Here is a 24,175-nt window from a genome sequence, read left to right on the forward strand (position 1 = left end):
TAAAACATACTGTTAGTACTTTAGTCTTGTAAGACTTGTGCTGACAGTGGAGCACACAAACTTGCTGTTTCAGACTCATCCTGCTCAATAACAAAGCAGCCATGTTAAAAATAATCCATTATTAGATACCATTAGATATCAATGTGATATTTTTTAAAGGACTGCAGTGTGTCCCCTAATTGCTCTGGTATCAGTAGTATATCTTGTCTGGTAGACATTTACCCCTTTCTTCATTCTCAAATGTTTACTATTTCTTGTCCTCAGAACTAGGCTAAGTAATAAAGGCAGAACTGAGAAACCATCAAGTAGGTAATAATATCAAAATACCAACGCTGAAGACACGTATCAACATTATTACATCTTTCTTGTATGAGAAAGGAAGAAGTGCTTTGATTCTTGTCCAGCAGATCAGCATGTGATGTCTCTATGGTTTTGGAAAGCACTTAGAAGTAAGAATAGTTCAGTAAAAAACTAGTAGTGTTCCTATTAATGACGTAAATGTCCTGGGTTGTCAATCCAACCAGCTCTGTTCAGGCTCCTGAAAGTATCTGTTTCACTTCTGTCTTTATCAGGGACTTAATACCATTTGTTCAGTTATTGACATGTTAATATTCTTGTCCTGTGTTAATTTTCTTTGTCAAACAGAAATCAAGGAGGCTGTAGCCAAGCTAGCTTGCTCTTCACACTCCCTTCACAATGGACCTGCTGTGGAAGGGCAGCTCCAGACTGCACGTGAAAAGGCAGCTCTCTTATTTTCACTCGTTCTGTATTTGAACACACAGTCCTCGTTTTCAAGCCTCATCAAGAGATTTGGTCTTCTTTGTTGGTCCCCAGTGAGACCAGACTGATCAGCTCTTTAGGTCGCCTACAAGGCACATGCCTAAAAGTCCTACCTGAAGTCCGACCCAAAAGTCCTACCTAATTCCCTCCGGAGAGGGGAGAGTCTGTCACTTCTGAAGCCTGCATTGGTTGGGTGTGACTCGTGCTCCAAAGGAATAAGTGTGTCACTCTAAATTAACCATCAAACCTGAATCTAGCAATATTTGTTTACCATCTTGACATTCCACTGTCCTAAAAGAAAACAAAATACACTCATATAATTTTGCTTTCCTTTTCCTAAATTTGCTTTTCAAACATAACGCTATTTAACAAGTTAATTATGTCTACTTTTTGTGATCCTGTAAAAACATCCTTATAGAGTTTTACCTTTCAAAATGAAAAGAAAAAAAAAAAAGAATAATTAAGGGGGGAAAAAGCAACATTACAACTTAGTCTGTGCACAAAACATCTGGCCAGCCAGACTATCCTTACATCCTGTTTTCACTAAAGGCCTATGCACTCAGCTCTGATAGCGTAAGCAGACCTTACAGCAAGGGACAATCTGTCATACAAAGTATATAAACACCAGCATTTCTTTTATTTGAAAGGCTATACTCTGGTATTTATATCGACAAGGCACGCAGTTTACTTGTACAGGAATAGATGAGCTAAGAAGGCGGTGGGAGTGACACAGAAACAAACCAGCAGCCTCGGGGAGCCCTGAGATTAAAGCCACCGTGCTTGGGAAGCTGCTGCGAGGCAGGAGCTCACTGCACAACCTGGCAAAAACCAGAGTCTGGCCCCTGCGGACCCCAAAGGGCTCAGGGGCAGTGAATTCCCATTAGAGGGAAGCTGAAAAGCAAGGGATGAGTGTTGAGATCTTGCAGATAGGAGCCTGGCTACTGTAATTTAGGGGCATCTTCATAAGGAGAAGCCCCATTCAATTGGTCTTGGGTTGGCTTCACTCAGTTCACAAGCGTACGCGCTGCTGAGGCGCACTCCCAGCCCTGAGAAGCTGCTCCGTCCCTAGGTAACGGCTCTTGTTGAAGCCACGCCGCCTCCATCCTGCTCCTTCCGGTGCACTCCTTCCCCCCTGTGCACGCACCGGAGCTGTTCTTCCTGCTCTTCAGAAAGCACCGTCGTCCTCAACGCTGTTTATTTGTGCAGGTTCCTGTGCACGTAAGGTGGATGTCAGAAATGTGAGTTATGAAAGAATTCTTGGTTTTGTGATTCCTTATGAGAATATGGATGGCAGGTGCTTATCACAGCAAACAGCACACAGCATGGGAGAACTGCAGCACGGTACCGCAGGGAGTGAAAAGTTTGGCAGTTGTCTGGTAAAAAAAAAGTAAAGCAGCGGCCCAGCGTGATCAAGTCATGTGTTGCTTCTTTCACTGCAAAGCACGGCTCCCTCAAATAGCTATCTCTGGAAGTCATTTTGGATTAGGCCGTGGAGGTGGTCAGTCTTACTGCAGCACAAGCACTGCCCTCCTTGTTTGCTGGTTGTGCAATGAAGTGGAAAATGAGCATCAAAAACTTCTCCGTACAGACGCAAGCGAGCTATTGCGAGGGAAGGGGCTTATTTATTCGTTTGAGCTCCCTTTCCAACAGACACATTTTCTGCAGTGATTTTCATTTAGAGTGTGCCTGTTGTTTTGCAGATGAGTTATGGCTGTCAAGAATGGCCTATTTAGGTGAATTGTTCGCATGTCTAGTGTGCTGAATGCTAGTTTACAAAAAAAGACTGAAAACTATCCTTTTAACGTTATGACAAAATAGACACCAAAAAAAAAGCCTCAAAAGCTGCAGTTTTAACAGGAGAAGGTGAAAAGATAAATTGTTAATCAGTTTCAGGCTGAGGAGATTTCTTCATTAAAGCCAGGATGAAAGATTCGTCGTAACCACGTTGCTAAGATGTAAGACCATTACCTGAGTTATTTAGTCAATTGTGCAAACAGTTGCATAAGACTTTCCCAAATGAAAATGGGATAAAGACCCTTCCCCCATGGAAGGCAGCAGATAAAGGGACAGGAAAAGCAGACCAGCTGCTTGAATTTACGCTTGAGTTGTCTGACACTTGGTTGAGTAGGACAGAGAAGTTTAGCTGATACTAACACTTTTAATGCCCTTCCAGCCTTGGTGTTTTTGTGAGTTTGCATTTTCTACCGAAATTCCATTTAAAAAAGTAGATAGATAAATTCCTGTCCAGACTTTGGGCTGCAGTTTACTTCAGGTCCCTCCTAGAATAATTCCTGGACCTATTTTCTGTAATTCCTATTGATCTGCTGTTTTCTATGAGCTAGACACAGCGGAAAGGGAAAAGGGAAAGGGAAAACGAAAAGCAGTAGAACAGGAAGGAAAGGGACAAGAAGGGAAGTAAGTTTTATATATATTTTTTTTTTTTTTTTTAAAATTCTATAAGAGTGGAAATAGTATTGAATTGTCTTCTCATGCTTAATATTCCAGATAAGAACAAAGGAAAAATACTACCCTTCTTGGATAATAGTAAATTTTTTTAAAAAAAGAATCAATCCACTTGTCATAATTTACAAGCCTACTAACATACATCAAATTGTCATTTATGACACATTTGCTTCCTTCTTGTTAAGCAAAACAAAACAATATTAGCAAGACATACAACCAACCATCTTACTGTTTATGGTTTCACTTAAAAAAAAAAAAATCTGTTCTATCTCAAAAGGAAGTTATAGTTTAATATTTTGGGTTTCCTGATATATTTGTACTGTGAATTCACAAGCAAGATGCTAAACCCTTTAAGATGTCAAAGGCACTGTGTGGAAATACAGGAATATGTGCAAACAGTATTTCAACTAATATTATTTTTTTAAAGGCATGTTCTGAATTAGTAGTTCTGGATCCATGGAAGTGTGTATTTCAACAAGACTAAAGAAGAAATGCCAAAAAAAAAAAAAGGCTAAATCATTTGTCTATCCCTGCATCTGTAGATTATTTTAATTTTTTCATTCTTAGCAGACTCATTCAGTCACTCTTCAGACAAATAAAAAGCAAAAATGCATATCAAAATGAGGAAAGCAACTCAGAAATGGAGTAAAGGGAAAAAAAATAACAAATTTAATTAAGTTGAGAGTCTTTTCCTCTCTTTCAGCAACCCACATATTGGTTAAAGATGGTCAGAACTAGAGCTCCCAGTAACTTGCCATGCTCTATTTTAAACCACTGGAGGACAGGAGGGCTCCACACGGGTAATGAAATGATAATAGAAGTGATGGTATAGAAACTGTGGGCTTGTTTCCTTCTCATCAGCAAGGTAACTGTTTTGTTACTGGTCTAGCAATGCAGTGACACCCTGTCAAGGTGCCTTCACTTTACTGTAGTTTTCCAGCTTTGTGTTATTCACTGTTTGGGAGGCACTAAACCTGCAGTACGCTGAGAGGCTGAATACAAGTGAAAGAACGTATCTGCAAACTGACCATCTTTAACGTGAAAGACAATGGTCCTCTATGTAAAAATGAACTTAATGGCCTCAGCAAGCTGAAGGAGACATGTCATAGCCAGGGTAGGATAGATTTTTCAGTATGTGTCAATACGATGAACACACACCTAAAACAACAGTGTGCTGTACTTCTGAAGGTCAACTTTGAGCCTTCTGGTTTTACCTGCTAAGAAGCAGCCCCTTGGTATATAAGGCTTCTGACAAATAGTTTGAAACAAGTAGAGTAATGTTCCATAAATTTTTTAGCAACTCTTGATAATTCAAGATGCGTAGAGAAAATGAATGATGTGTGTTGAGTGAGAATGTAACAGTACTTTTCATTTTACTGTCAAAATTATACATATCTATATTATGAAACGCGTTCATGCCTCATTTCTGTATTACAGTATCCCAACTAACAGTATAATCTGTAAACAGTCTTTAAAGAAATACATAATACACATTTTTACTGTATGTCTTTGCTTTCTGAAATGTGCAGGAACCAGCATGTCTTGCTCTTCAAGCTGACATGTTTACAATAGCAAAAAAAAAAAAAAATTACAGAATTTATTTTGTTAAAGGAGTGTGCTGCAGAGGTCTGTAGAAAAGCAGTATCAGTCATAACTTAGCAACTGGCTTTAGCAGCAGCCTTTACTATACACTTCTCCCTATTTTGCGTTGAAGTAACTTCCCATATAAAACATTAATAATGCTCTGCAAGTTGGGGTTGAGCTAAATGTGCTCCAAACTACGATACAATGCACATGAGGAACAAGTCAGAAACAACATAAGTAGGGCATTTCCATCTGTGACAAGGCTTTCCAGGAAGTGATCACTGCAAAGTGAAGTGTCCTACATAGACTAGAACAGAAAATGGTCTGGGAAGGAATGTAATTAAAACTAAAGGAGATGAACAATGAAGCGAGACTTCCAGCAGGTGAAGAGCGAAAGGTCAAGAATCTGGGAAGCTGATAATCATTATTGCAGAGAAATTCTCACTGCAGAGGGGGAAAACTATCTGGCAGTGGCAGATCATCCTAAAGAAGAAAAAGAATTTGATCTAAAGGAACTTCAGCTAGCGGTGGTGGCAGCTGCCGCTGCTGCTGTCTTCTGTAGTTATTGACCAAATACGAAGATCGTTACATTAATGCAAATGGAAATGAGTTGATGGGATTAATGCACGTGAGGTCATGCCCGGTGAGCAAGTTTCCGTTTTAGATTCTTGCAAAGTTTATGTGCTACTTGCTCTTCAGAAATTGAAGAGGTTATTTGAATGGCTTTGCTGTGGAGCCTGGCATAGGAGAAAGATCAGAGGGCTTCACAGTAACACATGTGCCTGAGCTTGTGTTTGGATGAAAAGATCAAAGAGGCTGTGAAATGCCAAATATAGGCACTCGCCCTCTAGACTTCGGGTCTCACTCCTTTTAGGGCAATTTCAATATTAGAACACTAGGCAGATAAAAGCAATCTCTCAGTCTAAAACTGACAATCTTGGATGAATAAATTCACCTTGGCAGCAGAATGCAAGGATATTTGGATGTAATAAGAAAAATGGCAGAGGAATGCCCAAAGGTACGAGTGATGTTGCTATGCTGAGCATTGATAAGGCTTTCATTGTGGGCAAAAAGATAGCAAGTGTAAAGTAAGGTTAGTATTCGGTGTGCTGTGAACAAAATGCAGGACACACATTGCAATCCACCATAAAATGGAATATGTAGTAAATTGTAGAAAGACCTGTTTCCCTTCTTTCTTTTTATTCCTGGCTATAAAAGTATGAGAAATCCTATTTTTACCTTTCATGTCTCAGTCACATTTTCTTCTTGCACTAGGACACCTGAACCAAGCAATCGTGGCTTTTAAGATTCTTTCAGCTTTAAAGTAATGTTTTTAAGAACATGAATGTGTAGCGTGATTTTTTGCTGATCTTTGAACTCTTCCTCACTGTATTAATAATAGCTGCTTATCTCAGGCTCGTGATGTGCTTTCAGGTATTTGTGAAAGAAGAGACCAGTTCAGGAACTATAAGCATGGAGTCAAAAATAATAATGTGGAAGCAAGAATGTGTAACACAATAGCGATGTTCAGCGCTGCGTACTGCAGCGAAGCCACACACTGTACTGAATGCGTGGCATTTTCCAGCTCAAGTGGTATACTCAGAAATATGATAATTTCTCACAAATATTGTGATTCAAAGGATGAAAAGTTCTTCTTACAGGGAAATCTTACCTTCTGTGGCTTTAGTAAGCATTGTTTGAAGTAAAGACCAGTATTTGACTACTGTAATCAAAGGATGTAAGTAATTCCTAATAAAATAATTCGATACTATTTTCAAACATAAAGCGCAAAATAGAAAAGGACACAAATTGGACAATATACATTCCCCTGGGAGTTGAAAAGGGAAGTTGTGCGTGAAAATAAAATAAGCTTATGGAACTGAGGAATGAGACTGAAGGTCGTGAATAGGCTAGCAGTCACATTCATGCAGAAGGAACGTTGGCATGTTTGTTTTGGTTTCCCACATAAATGCAGTATCTCACCTTGCCAAGTCCATATGTGAAAAGGAGCCAAAATTAGGGCTAGAAGCACACTGGAAGAAACGCCATTATCTTGAAATGTACTTCACTTCGAAAAATAAGTTTCCCCCCTTGATTTCCCTGGCTTGCAGTATGGTTTCTGATTTTTAAACATTCTTTTCTTTTTCCTGTTGCTAAGTGAAAGTCTTATATAAACAAAGGAAATCAACTGTGTTAGAAGGATGGAAATGACTGTATGCAAAAAGCTGTCAAATCTACAGAGTAAGCAAACTGGAAAAAAACATTTCTTAACCTAATCCTTTCAGTTACAGCAATGCTGTGCAGTATTTATGCTGCTCAGAGGAAGTTATTGCATTGTGGGTTAAAACTGCTTGGAATTAATTCTCTCAATTTAAGACAAAGAGTTTCTGTAGCCTCAGTGATATGCTTGGGGCTTTGGGTTTTTGGGTTTTTTTTTTTTGTTTCTGTTTTTGCATTTCTTTCACAGAAGGAGCAATTTGGATTATAATTGTAAGCATGAAATGTGTCCTCACACTGTGAGGACCTGCAGGGTCATGTTCCAGTTACTTTAAGAGACTGAAGTTCCCTTCAGCTTCCCACTACACAGTCACAGGAGAAGGATGGAAATCTCCTGAAAGCAAACAGGTCATCTGTGGGCTGATTCCCCCGTCGGATACTTGTTTCTTTCTGCTGCAGGTACAGGCAGGCTATGCTTCTAAATGAGGAGCCTCAGCTGGACAGCTAGGCTGACAAATCAGGCTGTAGTACTGGAAGAGCTAATCTTAAAGGCAGTTTTATGACCCGGAGCTCACATAATGCTTTATCTCTCGATACTGTGACCACTGTGCGTGTTTGGATGTTAGCATCATCTCGGGTCTTGTACCAATGGAGTATAGCTAACACAGTGTATGAAAAAAACAGGGTTCAGATCTCATAAGTGTACTTAATGACAGAAATTCTATCTACCTATTCACATTAAATGGATGTATAGCCCTTGGTTTAAAGAAATCATAGAATCCTAGAACAGTTAGGGTTGGAAGGGACCTTTCAAGGTCATCTAGTCCAACCCCCCTGCAAGGAGCAGAGACATCTCCAACTAGATCAGGTTGCTCAGAGCCTCATCCAGTCTGGCCTTGAATGTTTCCAGGGATGGGGCATCCACCACCTCTCTGGGCAACCTGTTCCAGTGTTCCACCACCCTCATTGTAAAAAAAGTCTTCCTTTTATCTAGTCTAAATCTATCTCCTTCTATTTTAAAACCATTTCCTCTTGTTGTATCACAACAGGCCCTGATAAAGAGTTTCTCCCCATCTTTCCTGTAGGCCCCCTTGAGGTACTGGAAGGCTGCTATAAGGTCTCCCCAGAGCCTCCTCTTCTCCAGGCTGAACAGTCCCAGCTCTGTCAGCCTGTGCTCATAAGAGAGGTGCTCCGCCCTCTACTCATCTTTGTGGCCCTCCTCTGGACCCTCTCCAACAGGCCCATGTCCTTCTTATGTTGGAGGCTCCAGAGCTGGACGCAGTACTCCAGGTGGGGTCTCACCAGAGCAGAGTAGAGGGGCAGAATCACCTCCCTCGACCTGCTGGCCATGCTTCTTTTGATGCAGCCCAAGATGCGGTTGGCTTTCTGGGCTGCAAGCACACTTTGCGCTTATCCATCAATGGTGTAACGCCATCACAGAAGGCCACCAAATTTGCCAGGCACGGTTTGCCCTTAGTGAAGCTATGTTGGCTGTCACCAATCACCTCCTTATTTTCCATGTGCCTTAGCATGGTTTCCTGGAGAATCTGCTCCATGATCTTGCCAAGCACAGAGGTGAGACTGACTGGCCTGTAGTTTCCCAGGTCTTCCTTTTTTTCCCTTTTCAAAAATGGGGGCTATATTTCCCCTTTTCCAATTAGTGGCAACCTCACCGGATTGCCACAGCTTCTCAGATACGATGGACAGTGGCTTGGCAGTTTCATACACCGGTTTCCTCAGGACCCACAGATGCATCTCATCATCAGGTCCCATGGACTTGTGCACCTTCAGGTTCCTTAGATGGTCTCGAAGCTGCTCTTCTGCTACAGTGGGCAGTTCTTCGTTCTCCCAGTCCCTGCCTTTGCCTTCTGCAACTTGGGTGATGTGGCTAGAGCCCTTGCTAGAAAAGACTAAGCCAAAAATTCATTGAGTACCTCGGCCTTCTCCATGTCCTGGGTAACCAAGTCTCCTGTTTCCTTCCAGAGAGGGCCCACATTTTCCCTGGTCTTCCTTTTATCCCTGACATACCTATAGAAGCTTTTCTCATTGCCCTTAATGTCCCTGGCCGGATTTAATTCTGTCAGGGCTTTAGCCTCCTAATCTGATCCTGGCTGCTCAGACAATCTCTTTGTATTCCTCCCAGGCTACTTGTCCTTGCTTCCACTCTCTGTAGGCTTCCTTTTTGTATTTTAGATGGTCTTGTTCATCCATGCAGGCCTCCTGGCATTTTTGCCCAGCTTCCTCTTAGTTGGGATGCATCATTCTTGAGCTTGGAGGAAGCGACCCTTGAATGTTGACCAGCTTTCTTGGACCTCTCTTCCCTTCAGGGCTTTATCCCATGGTACCCTGCCAAGAAGATCCCTGAAGAGGTCAAAGTCTGCTCTCCTTTAGTCCATGGTAGTGAGCTTGCTGTGCACCCTCCTCACTGCCCTAGGAATCTTGAACTCTGCCATTTCATGGTTACTGCAGCCAAGGCTGCCCTTGAGCTTCACATTCCCCTCCAGCCCCTCCTTGTTGGTTAGTAGGGCCAGAAAAAAAAAAGTATTTCCTGCAAGGCTTATGCCACAATTCTCAAGCTATGGTCCACAAGCAGTTAACAAGTTATATATGCTAGCTGTTCTGATTTACAGCTACAAGCATCTTAAGTAGATTAAATATTACCCCAGATTCTTTCTCTTAATAATACAAGAGATGTTAAGCACTCAGGAACAGGAGGGCAGGTGGTCTGCATAATCATTGAACAGGAAAGGCCCAAGCGACACTCTTATTAAGATACCTTTTTTATGAAAAATTTTGAGGATTCCTACAGCAGCAGCAAAATGTAGTCCAATAACAGGGAGTACAGAATGCTACGGAATTTAGCACCAATAAATATGCTCCCTTTGAAATGGTGAATTAGATGTGCAGCAGGATCTGGTCACACTTCAAAGAATAATATGCAGAGCTGAAGATCCATCTGTTTGCTCTTGTTATCACCATTGAGGCTCCTGTATGTTAAGCAGTCTTTTGACTACTTCAAAGCACGTTTGAAGTCTTTCTGTGCCTATCCTGTGCACAAAAAGCAAACGTGCCTTAACAATATGAGTAGCTGGTATTTTTGTTGATTTTACTTGTAAATGAAAACAATTTGTTTCCGCTGTGTATCAGTGTATCATTTCTGGACTCTTTTTTTTTTTTTTTTTTTTTTTTTAGCTATGATAGCGAGGGCCGTCTAACAAACGTTACATTCCCAACTGGAGTTGTCACTAACCTTCATGGGGAAATGGAAAGGGCCATTACAGTGGACATTGAGTCATCCAGCAGAGAGGAAGATGTCAGCATCACTTCCAACTTATCGTCAATTGATTCTTTCTATACCATGGTTCAAGGTACTGTAAACGAAAGATTTCTCATCAGAGCCGAAACTCTTTTCTTATCGTACAAGCAGCTCCAGTCAGATGCGGCAGAGGGAAGCAGTAGAGGCACCATGTTTAGAGGATCCATGTATGGTTTTATACATCTATAAAAAGAACTGTTCAAGGAAAGGAGGAGTTGCAAGGAAAGTAGAATCAGATATGTTTTCTAACCAAATAGCTTTGGTAAACAGCTATGTGAAGTAGTCAGAATACCTACTTTGCATTAAAAGGGAATCTCGGAAAGGAGAGAGAAATGGATTAAAAGGGAAACAGGTGCAGAAATAGCATGAAGTAAGATTTTAGCTTTAAAATAGCATGTGACATCCCAGCAGCCACATCATTGCAAAAGTCAGTAGTCACAGTATGCTTAGGATTAGGACAAAAATGCCTAATGAAACAGCAGAAAATATGTTTTGTGCCAGTCGTAGAATGCAAGGAATATACTGTGAGGGTGGGATTTTCTTAACTGTTTAAGCGACTTTGAAGATGTGTCCCAAAGGCATTTGTGCTCCCATGGGATACAGAAAGTCTTACCAGTCTCACCCTAGGTGCTCATTACCATTGGGTCAGTTACGTGAAGTCAAGCTGTTACAAGCACGCATTGCATAAAGAGTGCAGGACAAAAGCAGACTCCTAACCTGTGCTTCTCTTTTTTGCCTTTTCAGATCAGTTAAGAAATAGCTACCAGATTGGTTATGATGGCTCACTGAGAATCCTGTACGCCAGCGGCCTGGACTCACACTATCAAACAGAGCCGCACGTGTTGGCTGGCACTGCCAACCCAACAATGGCAAAGAGAAACATGACCCTCCCAGGGGAGAACGGGCAGAACCTGGTGGAGTGGCGATTCCGGAAGGAGCAAGCCCAGGGAAAAGTCAACGTATTTGGACGAAAGCTTCGGGTAAGCATGCAAGCATGCGTGGTATCCACTGCATTCTTATTAAGTGAGAGGAAATGTAAATACATTCCTGTACCTTCCAATACATTCCCATCCAACAACCACAGAACATTTACCATAGACAAGCTTACTGTAAAGCTGGAAGTACTTGCTTTTATTACTTTGTTTATTGGCTGCTTTTCCTTATTAATTACTCTTTTCTGTGGACTTTAAGCTGTTGTTTTTAGCCTGGAATGCATTGGAATGGATCAATCGGGATAAAAAAATAATTTTCTGCTTTCCTTCAATGTTTTTGTTTCTGGTACTGAATTCACATGCCTGCTTTTGAATCTTGTTTTAAATTATTCTACCATAAGTTAGCACAGTCCTAGGATTTTCTTTCTTTTTTATTTTAAATAAAAATTCCACTAATACTAATTTTCTGGTAGAAAGGGTTTAACTATGTGTGCATGTGTATGGCATATTCCTCTAACATATGTCTTTGCCTTTTTTTTGGCATTTCTTCTTCCTATGTAGCGAGTGAAATATAAGTAGGACGCAAACTATGATTTATGACAGCCATTTGGTAAAGACAACATAGATTAAGCATTTAAAATTGCGTTGTGAGACCATTTCAAGACCACATCGGAGGTCTGACTTGCTATTAGAACTGAACTCAGTTCTTTAAAATAAGGCCTAGGCAGTATATCAAATGAAGGCAAAGAGGTAACCTGCCATTTTAAATCTTAAAATATTTTATATCTTCCTTCGGGACAAGAAAGGAGGGAATGCTGTCATGCACCTTATATTCCTCTCTACCACTTGCTCTGCAAGAAGAATGGATTTTTTCCAAGAAGGAAGAATTATTATGCACAGTAGCTGCTGCTTAAGAACGGCATACTTGTACCTAGCTGTGACAGCTGTCTTACATGGATAAGGAAGAGGAAAAGGAATCCATGCTTCTGGAGCTCATCCGTGTGGTTCTGGTTCATAGGCATGTCATTGCATAGCACAGTGGGATAATACACCTGCCAATTCATTTGTGAAAGAAGCCCAAGATAAAATAAAATAACCATACCAATGGCATTTGGTTTTGGCAGTGAAAAAAAGTCGCCATGAGTCCAGTTCTCAAAACTGAAGCAAAATTTTGGCATTCAAGTGCAGAGGAGGTAAAAGAACTGTCACGGGCAACTTTCATTTGGAAGAGTTAACAAGAAAAAAGGATCAGTAGAGAAGAGGGAACGATTTAACAAGATAGAGGGGAAAGTGAGGGATTATAGACAAGGATAAAATAGTAGTAATTAAAAGTGTGTATACAAATGGGAGGAGGGCAGATGGAGAACACGGGCTAATAAGAGGAAAATGCCTCAAAAATAAAGTAAAGAAACTTATCAGTAAAGAAAACAAAAAGGAAGGTTTTTTGAAAATTATTTATGTGGAAAAATATTACAGAAATGTCGCTTGGGGGCGGGGGGGGGGGATGTAGAAAAGGAGATAAAGAAAACAACAGAAAGAACAGGAATAACTTTGGGAGCTCATTATTTCCTTCTGCAGACATGTCAAAGAAGACATGTAGACAAAAAATAGTGACAAAATCTATTGCCAGTAAATATACTCTCATATATGACAATTTCACAGCGTTATATATATAGAATCATGGAATCATAGAATTGTTTGGGTTGGAAGGGACCTTTCATCTACCACCTCTCTGAGCAACCTGTTCCAGTGTTTCACTGCCCTCATTGTAAAAAACTTCTTCCTTATATCCAGTCTAAGTCTACCTCCATCTACTTTAAAATCATTACCCCTTCTCCCCTTGTCCCTTTGTCCTATCAAAACAGGTTGTGGTAAAAAGTCTCTCTCCATCTTTCTTATAAGCCCCCTTTAGGTACTGGAAGGCTGCTATAAGGTCTCCCCGGAGCCTTCTCTTCTCCAGGCTGAACAGCCACAACTCTCTCAGCCTGTCCTCATAGGAGAGGTGCTTCAGCTCTCTGATCATCTTTGTGGCCCTCCTCTGGACTCCCTCCAACAGGCCCATGTCCTTCTTATGTTGGGGGTTCCAGAGCTGGACGCAGTACTCCAGGTGGGGTCTCACCAGAGTGAAGTAGAGGCGGGAGAATCACCTCCCTTGGCCTGTTGGCCACACTTCTTTTGATGCAGCCCAAGATGCGGTTGGCTTTCTGGGCTGCAAGCACACATTGCCCACTTATATTGAGCTTCTTATCCACCAGTCGTCCAAGTCCTTCTCAGCAGGGCTGCTCACAATCCATTCCCTGCCCAGTCTATATTTGTGCTTGGGATTGCTCTGGCCCATGTGCAGGACCTTGCGCGTGGCCTTGTTGAACTTCATGAGGTTCTCATGGGCCGACCTCTCCAGCCTGTCAGGGTCCCTTTGGATGGCATCCCTTCCCTCCAGCGTGTCACCCACACCACACAGGTTCGTGTCATCAGTGAACTTGCTGAGAATGCACTCAATCTCACTGCTCATGTCACCAACAAAGATGTTAAACCAGGCCAGTCCCCATACTGACCCCTGAGGAACGCCACTCATCACTAGTCTCCACTTGGACATTGAGCCATTGACCACAATTCTGTGAGTGCGGCCATCCACCAATTCCTTATCCACGGAGTGGTCTGTCTGTCAAATCCATGTCTCTCCAGTTTAGAGTCAAGGATGTCAAATGCTTTGCAGGATTATGCAGTTATGCAGCTTATGCAGTATCTAACATTATAAAGTACACTCAGGTTACTCTCTTGGTTTTCTATCTTGTATTAGTTCTACCCACTGCTAGTAATCTTTATGAAGAAATTAATTAGGATTTATGTCACCATCCTTTAACTAAATAATCCTCTGTTGATCTTACTTTTGTTCACACTTGTTTTGTATTTGTTCAAGAAGCTAGTTTTGTCCCTTGACCTGTACGTTTGGTCTGTAGGCTGACCTTTGGCAGAGGCCCTGACAGGCCTCTAGATGAAAGAGCCTTTCTAGAACATTTGTATTGAGGCCAGACAGACCCCCACTCAAAGGGGTCTCAAATAAAGGAACTGGTATGAGCTCTGTCTCAAGGGATGTGCCCAGAGTAGGCATGTAACATAGATGAGGAAGCTCTCAGGAAGAGTTTGCTCTGCCATCTCCCGAGACCTGATATGCTTCAAGCTCTGCAGAGGTCCCAGATTTTCACATAACCTCTTGAAGCACTCTGTAAGGCACAGTAATATACTCCTATTCCTAATGGGGGAATCATGGTCAGATTTCATGCTTCTCATTGGAAAGAAAAACAGGACTTAAAGCAGAGCAGGATAGATGGACACTTAAATTACTGAAACATAGCAGGACAGTTGGTAGGGACTGTCAAGAGACTCAGTTTTGTGTCTTTAAGTGTTTCCTCATGGAAAATTTCCTGAATTACTATTCTTATCATAATGAAACCCAGAAGTTTCAAATATATTTGAGGTGTGACTGTCTTAAACACAGTAAAAAAAGGGGTCAAGTTTTGCTATACAAACATTTTGATAGCAGAGCTGTTAAGAAACGCTTCAGCTGAAGGCAGTACTTTAGCTGACATATGTTATTCCAGCCCCATACTGTTCAATAAAGAGGCAATATCACCAAAAGTTGTTGTTACTATAATTGCCATCTGTATTACGAGATTATGCAAGCATAGCCAAAATTTCACCAAAAGCTCACATCTGAAAGCAAAAGCTCTGTCAGCAGAATCTGGAAGCATGTATCTGGCTGGAGAAAAGCATTTCCTTTCTTTCCCCCTCATATCCTGCCCTTACACAGACCAGACAGATAGAAAGTGAGAAGGCAAGGGATGTTATCATCCTATTTAGCAGATAAGGCAGTGAGACAGCCAGATTAAGTACTTCGCTGCAATTTACACCGGAAGGATGTGCTTAGCCAAGAAATTAACCACTATTGCTTGGACATCTGCGTTAACCATAAAACCACCCTTCTCTCTTGGCCAGTTCAGAAATCAGAAGTGCCCACTCTCACTTCAGTGTCTAAGCCCAAGAGGTAGACAAGAAAATTAATAAAAATCATAATTAAATGTAAAATAAGGAAGGGAAGATAGAGAGGAAGAGAGGGGAGAAGCAAAACAGACAGGGAGAAGCAGAGATGAGTGCAGGCATGTGTGGGAGATGCTGAGGAATAAAAGCCAGAGATAAACAAGATTTAAGTATGAATTTAGACAAATGATTGAATATTAAATGTTGGATAATTAAAACAAAAGCTACCTCAAAATGAAAAAGTAAAAAAAAAAGACAAAAATGAGAATGCTTCACAGTTAAGTTTAACGTACTTCTAGAGTCAATCTTGTAGTGTTAATTTTTCGAAGTATATTTAAATAGCATGTGATGGCTCATTAAATATATAAAGTAGCTATTCTGCATCTGCTAGACTTTGTGTTCCTTATTAGAAGATTTACATGAAAACATTTTTGTTCTGAAATGGACAGTGCAGATTGTTCTCATGCCAGTGATTTCATACTGAAAAAGAGAAAGGTAATGTAGATAGACGGAAAGACTGAAATAAGCAAAACTGAGCATTTGTAGGATTTTTTTCATATTTGCCTCTGACTCATCACCACTTCTTATGCCAATAGTAAAGGATCTAATTTATATTGATCTTTTAGAAGCTTATCAGCCTCAGGGTATAAGTACCAACATCCATGATATATGGATTTTTGAACATGCAGCCCTGCAAAATGCAAAGATCTTCCAGGCATTTCTTTGGTCAGGATATCGATTTTCTTGTTCTTTTCTGAATGCTATTTAGCCATCTTTCTTCACCTCTTTGTTGCATATGCATCAAGTACTTGAAAAGGAACTTTAAAAAAAAATCTTAATACACAGCTATATGTCCCTTTGTCCCCTACTTCCCATATGTTAGCAAAATACAGTGTTGAAAAATCTTAGTTATCAGTGTTCCACCCTCACCTGGAATAACTTTAAAAGGACACAGCAGATACAGACATGGTTTACAGATGAACAAAGAAATCCTAGAGGCCTGTCTGAGAACACCAAAAAACAGTTCAATACAGAGGGGGAACAGAGAATTGTGAAGATACCAATATGGGAGAAGGAAACCAGACATCTCCCTTTCTTAAATAAATAAAAAAAAATGAGAGCTGGTTCAATGAAACTGAAAGTTAGGATATTTAGAACACTAAAGGCTGGCGTGGGGAAGGACTTCAATGTCAAAGTGTTACATAGAAATCACTATCCACCACTATAGTTTACATATATAAATAATACAATTTTCAACATAAACGTATCTACAGTAAAGCTTTAATTTCAAATTAAAACAGTTATAAACTTCAGAGCATTTATAACTGTTTTTCAGTGTTTGAAATACTGTTTTTCAGTAATCTTCCAGTCATTTATGGCTTTAAGTGGTCAGTTTACTAGGCGAAACACATAATCTTCTACTAAGGATTTCAGCCTCATAAACACATTGCAGCTGTGGATGGTATACTGACTTAAACCTCCATTTGACCCAGAAGGAGAAAGCCTATGTTCTAAAAATTGTTAAATCTTAATTTGAAGATTTAACATACTTTTCAAGAACTTAATTTTGTATTTACAGTTTTGAAGAATACTTGCTGTGGAGAATTAGGATTCAGTTTTTTCTTAGTGCAATTGTTATGAACTGGACAAGCGGTTGCTGGGAATATGTTTTGACAATAATTTGCTAGATATACCTTAGACTGCCTACAAAAAAAAAGTCATTTGCTAACTGAAATGGTCCTGTTTATTTCAGATGTTTTCAGTGCACATCTTTCAGTATTTTCTTAACAGTTGACTAAGCTTCAAGAAAGAACACACTGCAACAAATTCTGGGCCATCTCTTCCTATAATGAGACCTTTTAAAGTAGATGCTAATGTAGTGCCTTGCATTTGTATCAAGAACTTGCTAAAATAATTTACACACACAGCAAATCAATCACCGAAAATGGTATTTAAAGAATAGCTAGCTTTGTGGAAATAAGTGGGTAGGGTTTGAACAGCATGATTTATTGTGTCATTTTGTTTGCTTTAAAAAGGTTAATGGCAGAAACCTCCTTTCAGTTGACTTTGATCGAACCACAAAGACAGAAAAGATCTACGATGACCACCGTAAATTTCTGCTGAGGATTGCCTATGACACTTCAGGGCACCCCACCCTGTGGCTACCAAGCAGCAAGCTGATGGCTGTCAATGTTACCTATTCATCCACAGGTCAAATAGGCAGCATTCAGCGAGGGACGACTAGTGAAAAAATAGAGTATGATGGACAGGGAAGGATAGTGTCTAGAGTGTTTGCTGATGGGAAAACTTGGAGTTACACATACCTGGAAAAGGTAAAGAATGCTCGGGTTTTAAGAAGTGCTTTGAATGTGCTGAAATTCTGCAGCATCTGACTGCTGCATACAAAGCAAAAACAGGTAGCGGAAGCACATTTCAATTATTCTAAGTATCAACATGTGATTCCTAGGGGAATGTTTTGTACAATAGATATGTAATCTCGCTGTAGCTAATTGCTAGGAATTGATGTCTTTTTAAATTATTTAGGCCAGTGACTAACAACAAGCATCTGTATTTACCTTTTATCTTAATGCTTAAAATAAGGTACAGGGACTGCATCTCTGCAGTGTAATTCAGTTGAAAATGATTTGTTTGTAAATTCTTCACTGTTGGGTTTTTTTCACTACCCAGAAAAGCCCTTTTTTCTAAATAGTTACAGCTGTCAATTTGTACTCGCTATATGTTGTAGCATCAAAATAAACAACAGGCAAAAGATCAGGAATCTTTGTTATATGTAACGATTGCAGAATGACAGCTCTCCCTTTAGAAATATCTATGAAAATCCCCCATGTGAGATCTCAGGCCTGCTATGCAAAAAGCAATTAATTTCTTTCTGGGGTTTAAATATATTATTGTCGAAGCTGTTGCTCAGCAAATACTGTTTACTAGTCATTGCAGGCATAATTTAATCAAGCCCTATGATACATAATAGCCACACATCAGAAAAATGTCAGAATAATTCTGAGTAGCTCCTTTTGAAATAAACAATCAATCATTTTGCCTGTGTCTTAAAAGCTTACAGAAGAAAAACACAGTATTCAGGGATCTCAGGCTATTCAAATTCTTCAAAATCATTTCTAATTGTAGGGGAGAAATTGTATCTCCCATATGTTGCTCTCCTCGTGAGTTAATAGCTCTAAGACAGTTTTACTTCTTCTCACATTAAACATGACTTATCTGAATCCATTGACAATCTGCTGTTTAGCTGTGAGTGCTTGATAAAAGAGTGATACAGTCATAACAAGTAGCAAATTATGAATGTGGAACTACTAATTACAGAACCCCTTACAATTAAGCATCCAAGTAAATTAGGCAGGGAGATGTTAACAACATGTAAGGTCAAGGATAACTCAATTAAAGAGGAGATAATTTTCTCAAGTGAGAATGTCACATTTTTGTGAAGAAATAGTATCGGTATATGGGGTGGGGCGAGGGGGTGAGAAGTACTCCACTATTTGTCACATGGTAAAAATCTGTTCTTACTTTTCAGTCAATGGTTCTTCTGCTTCATAGCCAACGGCAGTATATCTTCGAATATGATTTGCTGGATCGGCTTTCTGCTGTCACCATGCCCAGTGTTGCTCGTCATACCATGCAGACTATCCGCTCCATTGGCTATTACCGGAATATATACAACCCCCCAGAAAGTAATGCTTCTGTTATAATGGACTACAATGAAGAAGGGCAGCTCCTTCAAACTGCTTTCCTGGGGACAAGCCGAAGAGTATTATTCAAGTACAGACGGCAGACCAAGCTCTCAGAAATTTTGTATGATAGTACAAGAGTTAGTTTTACTTACGATGAGACAGCAGGAGTCCTGAAAACAGTAAACCTCCAAAGCGATGGGTTTATCTGCACCATTAGATACAGGCAAATTGGCCCATTGATTGACAGACAGATTTTCCGCTTTAGTGAAGACGGAATGGTAAATGCCCGATTTGACTACAGCTATGACAATAGCTTCAGAGTGACTAGCATGCAAGGTGTCATCAATGAAACCCCACTCCCTATTGATCTCTACCAGTTTGACGATATCTCTGGCAAAGTTGAACAATTTGGAAAATTTGGAGTTATATATTATGATATTAACCAGATCATTTCGACAGCTGTAATGACCTACACAAAACACTTTGATGCACACGGCCGCATCAAGGAAATTCAGTATGAAATATTTCGGTCATTAATGTATTGGATTACAATTCAGTATGATAACATGGGGCGAGTGACAAAAAGAGAAATTAAAATTGGGCCATTTGCCAACACCACGAAATATGCTTATGAATATGATGTAGATGGTCAGCTCCAGACAGTTTATCTGAATGAAAAAATAATGTGGCGCTACAACTATGACCTGAATGGCAACCTCCACTTGCTCAACCCCAGTAGCAGCGCCCGTTTGACGCCACTTCGCTATGACCTGAGAGACAGAATAACTCGACTAGGTGATGTTCAGTACCGATTAGATGAAGATGGATTTCTGCGTCAGAGGGGTACTGAAATCTTCGAATACAGTTCAAAGGGCCTTCTTACGCGAGTCTATAGCAAAGGCAGTGGCTGGACGGTGATCTACCGTTATGATGGACTTGGACGACGAGTTTCCAGCAAAACTAGCCTTGGACAGCATCTCCAGTTTTTTTACGCAGATCTTACTTACCCAACCAGGATAACTCATGTATATAACCACTCAAGTTCTGAAATCACATCTCTTTACTATGACCTGCAAGGACACCTTTTTGCCATGGAAATTAGCAGCGGAGACGAGTTTTACATTGCATCAGACAATACGGGGACACCACTGGCTGTTTTCAGTAGCAATGGTCTCATGCTTAAACAAATTCAGTACACTGCTTATGGAGAGATCTATTTTGACTCTAACCTTGACTTCCAGCTGGTAATCGGATTCCATGGAGGCTTATATGACCCACTGACCAAGCTAGTCCACTTTGGAGAAAGAGATTATGACATACTGGCAGGCCGGTGGACAACGCCTGATATTGAAATCTGGAAGAGAATTGGGAAGGATCCAGCTCCTTTCAATTTGTACATGTTTAGAAATAACAACCCAGCCAGTAAAATACATGATGTGAAGGATTATATCACAGGTAAAAGAAAGTTACTTAATTGCAAGACTGTTCCCACTTGCTCAAAAATTCACCTATCTGTGTTCTCATAATCTGTAATCTGATTATCTGGGTTACAGACTTGAGGGTATTGTACCTAAATATGTTCTGTTTGGAAGAGTTCTTTATTAGGAAACATTAAGCACTTAACAATGAGACTAATTACAGCGAACATGCTTATCAGGAATAATTAAATAGCAAATGGGAGGTCTTGAAAATATCTCATCTAGCTTTAGACATTGATTTCGGTACCTGCCTAAGAGATTAAGAACCACAGGTCATTATTAGCTTTCAGGTTTAAGTAACTAAACCTAAACCTTGTGCCCTACACAGTCCTTATGGTGCTTTAGTATTAGACTGTTGACCCAAAAAGCGAATTCAGAGCATCTCAGTATGCAGAGGGGTTGCAGTTTCCACAGTACTTTCTGGAGTGCCAGTGGAATACATCTCTTCCTCTCCCACTGACTGAACTGCAACACAAGGTGCCTCATCTAGAGATCTCAGTGCTCTGGGAGAGGAAAAAGGAGCCCTAGGTTCTCCTTCCAATACTGTTCCTCATTACTCAGTGCTCTAATAATGAAAAAAACAGACTCCGTGAGCAAGTACAAGAGTAAGAATACCTCAAGACCGTTCATGAGAATCTCCTTACATGTGGATTCTTCATGGTGCTGAGCTATTGAGCAGTAAAAAAGTGCATATGCATGGACCAAAACGACCGAAGACAAGAGGGAGTGAGACTGTAAGGTAGCAAGGGCAGGAGGGGTCTTTCTGTGATCAATTTCACTCATTAACACAGGGGAAGATACTCGCTGGAAGTTGGTGGATATTTGCCCAGGTAGGTTTTTGCAAGGCTGCTATTGTAAATTGGCTGGGAAGGAAAAGTCCAATAAGCCCCAGGGTCAGCACAAAGTAATGAGTACACAGCGAGGAGCAGGGAAGGAGAAGTAGGATATAGAAAAAGGAGTGTGAATTTCCCTGTTGGCAACAAAAAGCCGCTAACATGCCACTTCTTGTAAAACTGAGTTCCTGGAAAAACTATGTGCTTTTTGTGGGTCTAGAATTAGTGATGTGTAATGTTTTCCATTATTCTCCATACAAAAAAAAAAAAAAAAAAAAAAACACTTGATTGCACATCACCAAAAGTTTCTGAAAAATGCATGGCTCGGATAGATTTGAATTTTCATATTTGAATAGCTGTAAATAATCTGAAATATTTTACACAGACAGTGCCACGCTACAGGAGGGGCACAACCCCACTTAGGAGTTGTGAGACTACCACTCAGAAAAGCATCTTGGGAATCAAGTGGGTTTGCATGCATTTAACAAACAGCAGCTATTAACAGGGTTGCTAACAGGCTGCCTGAGAGCAAGGATAACAACAGACCTTTGAATCTGTCCTCTTTTAGCAGCATGTGCTGTAGGGGATGCAGTTGCAATCAGATTCTTTGTGGCATTGAAAATGATGCACTTAGTTCAAAAATTGCACTCAAAATACAGTTTTAGTTCTTTTCTTAACATCTTTGATGTATGGAATCATAGACACAGTGCTCATATAAGGTTATCATTAAAACTAGTACTTTGGCTGACGAGCAGTTTTAGATGCAGAGCCTCGTGAGGCATATCATTTTTCTGGAAAGGTTAGACATTATTTTGAGGTAAATATTTTTTATTCTTTTATCATTTGGAAAAATGTGGTTCCTTGTTGCACTTACTTGGGGTTTTCTTAAATGAAAACTACTAGACTTGGTAAGGAGCACTCTGCCAATATCTGCTAAGCTTAATATTTGTAAAAGATAGGGTAGAATGACAGAAACAAGGCAGAGCATCCATTCTCGCCTAACAATTGTTAACTAATTGTTGACATCCCTAATTGATTTATTTTCAATAGAACATAAAATGTATCATAAATAATGTTATCTAATGCTAATTTAGTATCCTGTCTGCTTACTGATGCAACTGTAATACATTTCATTAGCTTTTAATTTCATCAGTCCAACTTTATCTTGAAGAGGGGGAGATTTCTCTTGAATCAACACAAAATATTTGCCAAACCATTTAACAGGTAATTGACCATATAGATGTTATTTCAGGGGTAGTTTGAAGACGTTACAATAACACATACATAACAAAAGGACAGGATGTACTCTGCAGTACTCTTTTTCTTTTTTGCTTTGTTTTAAAGTATTGATGATGGAGGTATGACATAAGAGCATGTTCAGCCTGACCATGAAATCCCAAGTAGTTTAGGCTATATTAGAAGGAAGTCTCACTTCAATTGTGCTCCTACAGTTGTTCTGGAAGTCACTGAAGCCTTCAGAACTGTTGAAACCTGCAATGCCTTTCAAACAAGCATAGCACAACTCTTACATAGAACACAAGTTTTCTTGTAAGTTTAGAACTTCAAGTTTCTACTTGCTATTCTAACTGTAACACAAATCTAAATCCATCCATATCAAAACGAAGACTGTTGAGTAATTTTCATATTACAGAAGGAAATAAACTATGCCAAAAACTGTTCCATGTAAAAATGGTATGATTTCAAAATATAGAACAATTCCCACATTTTCATGGTTTTTTTTATATTAATTCTCTTTCAGATGTTAACAGCTGGCTGGTGACATTTGGCTTCCATCTGCACAATGCCATTCCTGGTTTCCCTGTTCCAAAATTTGATTTAACAGAACCTTCGTATGAGCTTGTGAAGAGCCAGCAATGGGAAGACATACCAGTAAGAAACAAAACTAAACATACAAATGGAACAAGACAAAATGTTCCCTTCTATTCAGATCTTATTAGGCATGGATAATCCTGACAGGGTTGCTTGCTAAATTAAATCTGAACAGTGCTTTTTGAACCTTTATTTTTTACCTGCTTTCAGAGGATTTAAGAAATTACAGATGGTGTTTTCTCTTACAGATTTGCGAAGTTAGGTACCATTTTAAATAAGCTTTTGTTTGCTTTCAGCAATAATAAAAATGCGGAAAGATAATAATCAATTAAAAGAAGTTTAAGACCCTTTAAAGATGTCTAAGTTTCATAGCAGAAACTACAGAGATTAGATTTGTACTAACACTCTGCCTGAAGGCAGAAACTGAACACTGTAGTAAAAAATAGACTGTGAAATAAACAGAAGAGCAGGTGATATAAATTATGCATACCAGGCACCACTACAATTTTACTTCTCTTTAATATTAACTGTGTTTTATATGTAAAGATAAAATATTGAAAATGAAATTACCTGAGGTAAAACCCATTACATTACATAAAACCAAAACTCCAGGTGCTTATGAAGTTCTTTGGGAGTTAAAAAATGAACTTCAGTTCTGAAAACCTGCTACAAGTTAAATGATGGAAGAAATAAATGTGGAAGTTAAAATCTAAATCTGCTATTAGAGAAAATTATATTTACAAATCAAGCTTACTCAAAGATCAATGACCTAGGCCCTCAAAAACCTTACAGTTCTCAGTTAAGATGGAAGTAGTAAGAGACAGTAAAATAGATAATCTCATTGTTAGCAGTCAAAACCAGATCTCTTTTTACAAGAATCATGATAGAAAACTTTACAGGATTAAAAAGGAATAGGATATTGAAGAACCTTACAACCTAATTTAGACTAAAAAAAAACATTAGAAGGGTGGCCCAGCAGAAGGGAGCATATGGAAGCTAA

The 24,175-nt window shown here is 39.8% G+C and overlaps 1 protein-coding gene across 1 annotated transcript in view; it reads left to right on the forward strand.

The window, feature by feature from the left end:
• TENM3 (teneurin transmembrane protein 3) overlaps positions 1-24,175 on the forward strand; it is a 425,198-nt gene that overhangs the window by 394,987 nt on the left and 6,036 nt on the right. The window contains exons 26-30 of the mRNA XM_086747281.1: positions 10,237-10,412; positions 11,105-11,340; positions 17,367-17,663; positions 18,878-20,489; positions 23,105-23,235. Coding sequence (XP_086603407.1) covers positions 10,237-10,412; positions 11,105-11,340; positions 17,367-17,663; positions 18,878-20,489; positions 23,105-23,235 — 2,452 coding nt within the window. The remainder of the gene's footprint in view (positions 1-10,236; positions 10,413-11,104; positions 11,341-17,366; positions 17,664-18,877; positions 20,490-23,104; positions 23,236-24,175) is intronic.

This window comes from Chlamydotis macqueenii, chromosome 4 (genome assembly GCF_036417535.1).
Source record: "Chlamydotis macqueenii isolate bChlMac1 chromosome 4, bChlMac1.mat, whole genome shotgun sequence".
NCBI classification, from domain to species: Eukaryota; Metazoa; Chordata; class Aves; order Otidiformes; family Otididae; genus Chlamydotis; species Chlamydotis macqueenii.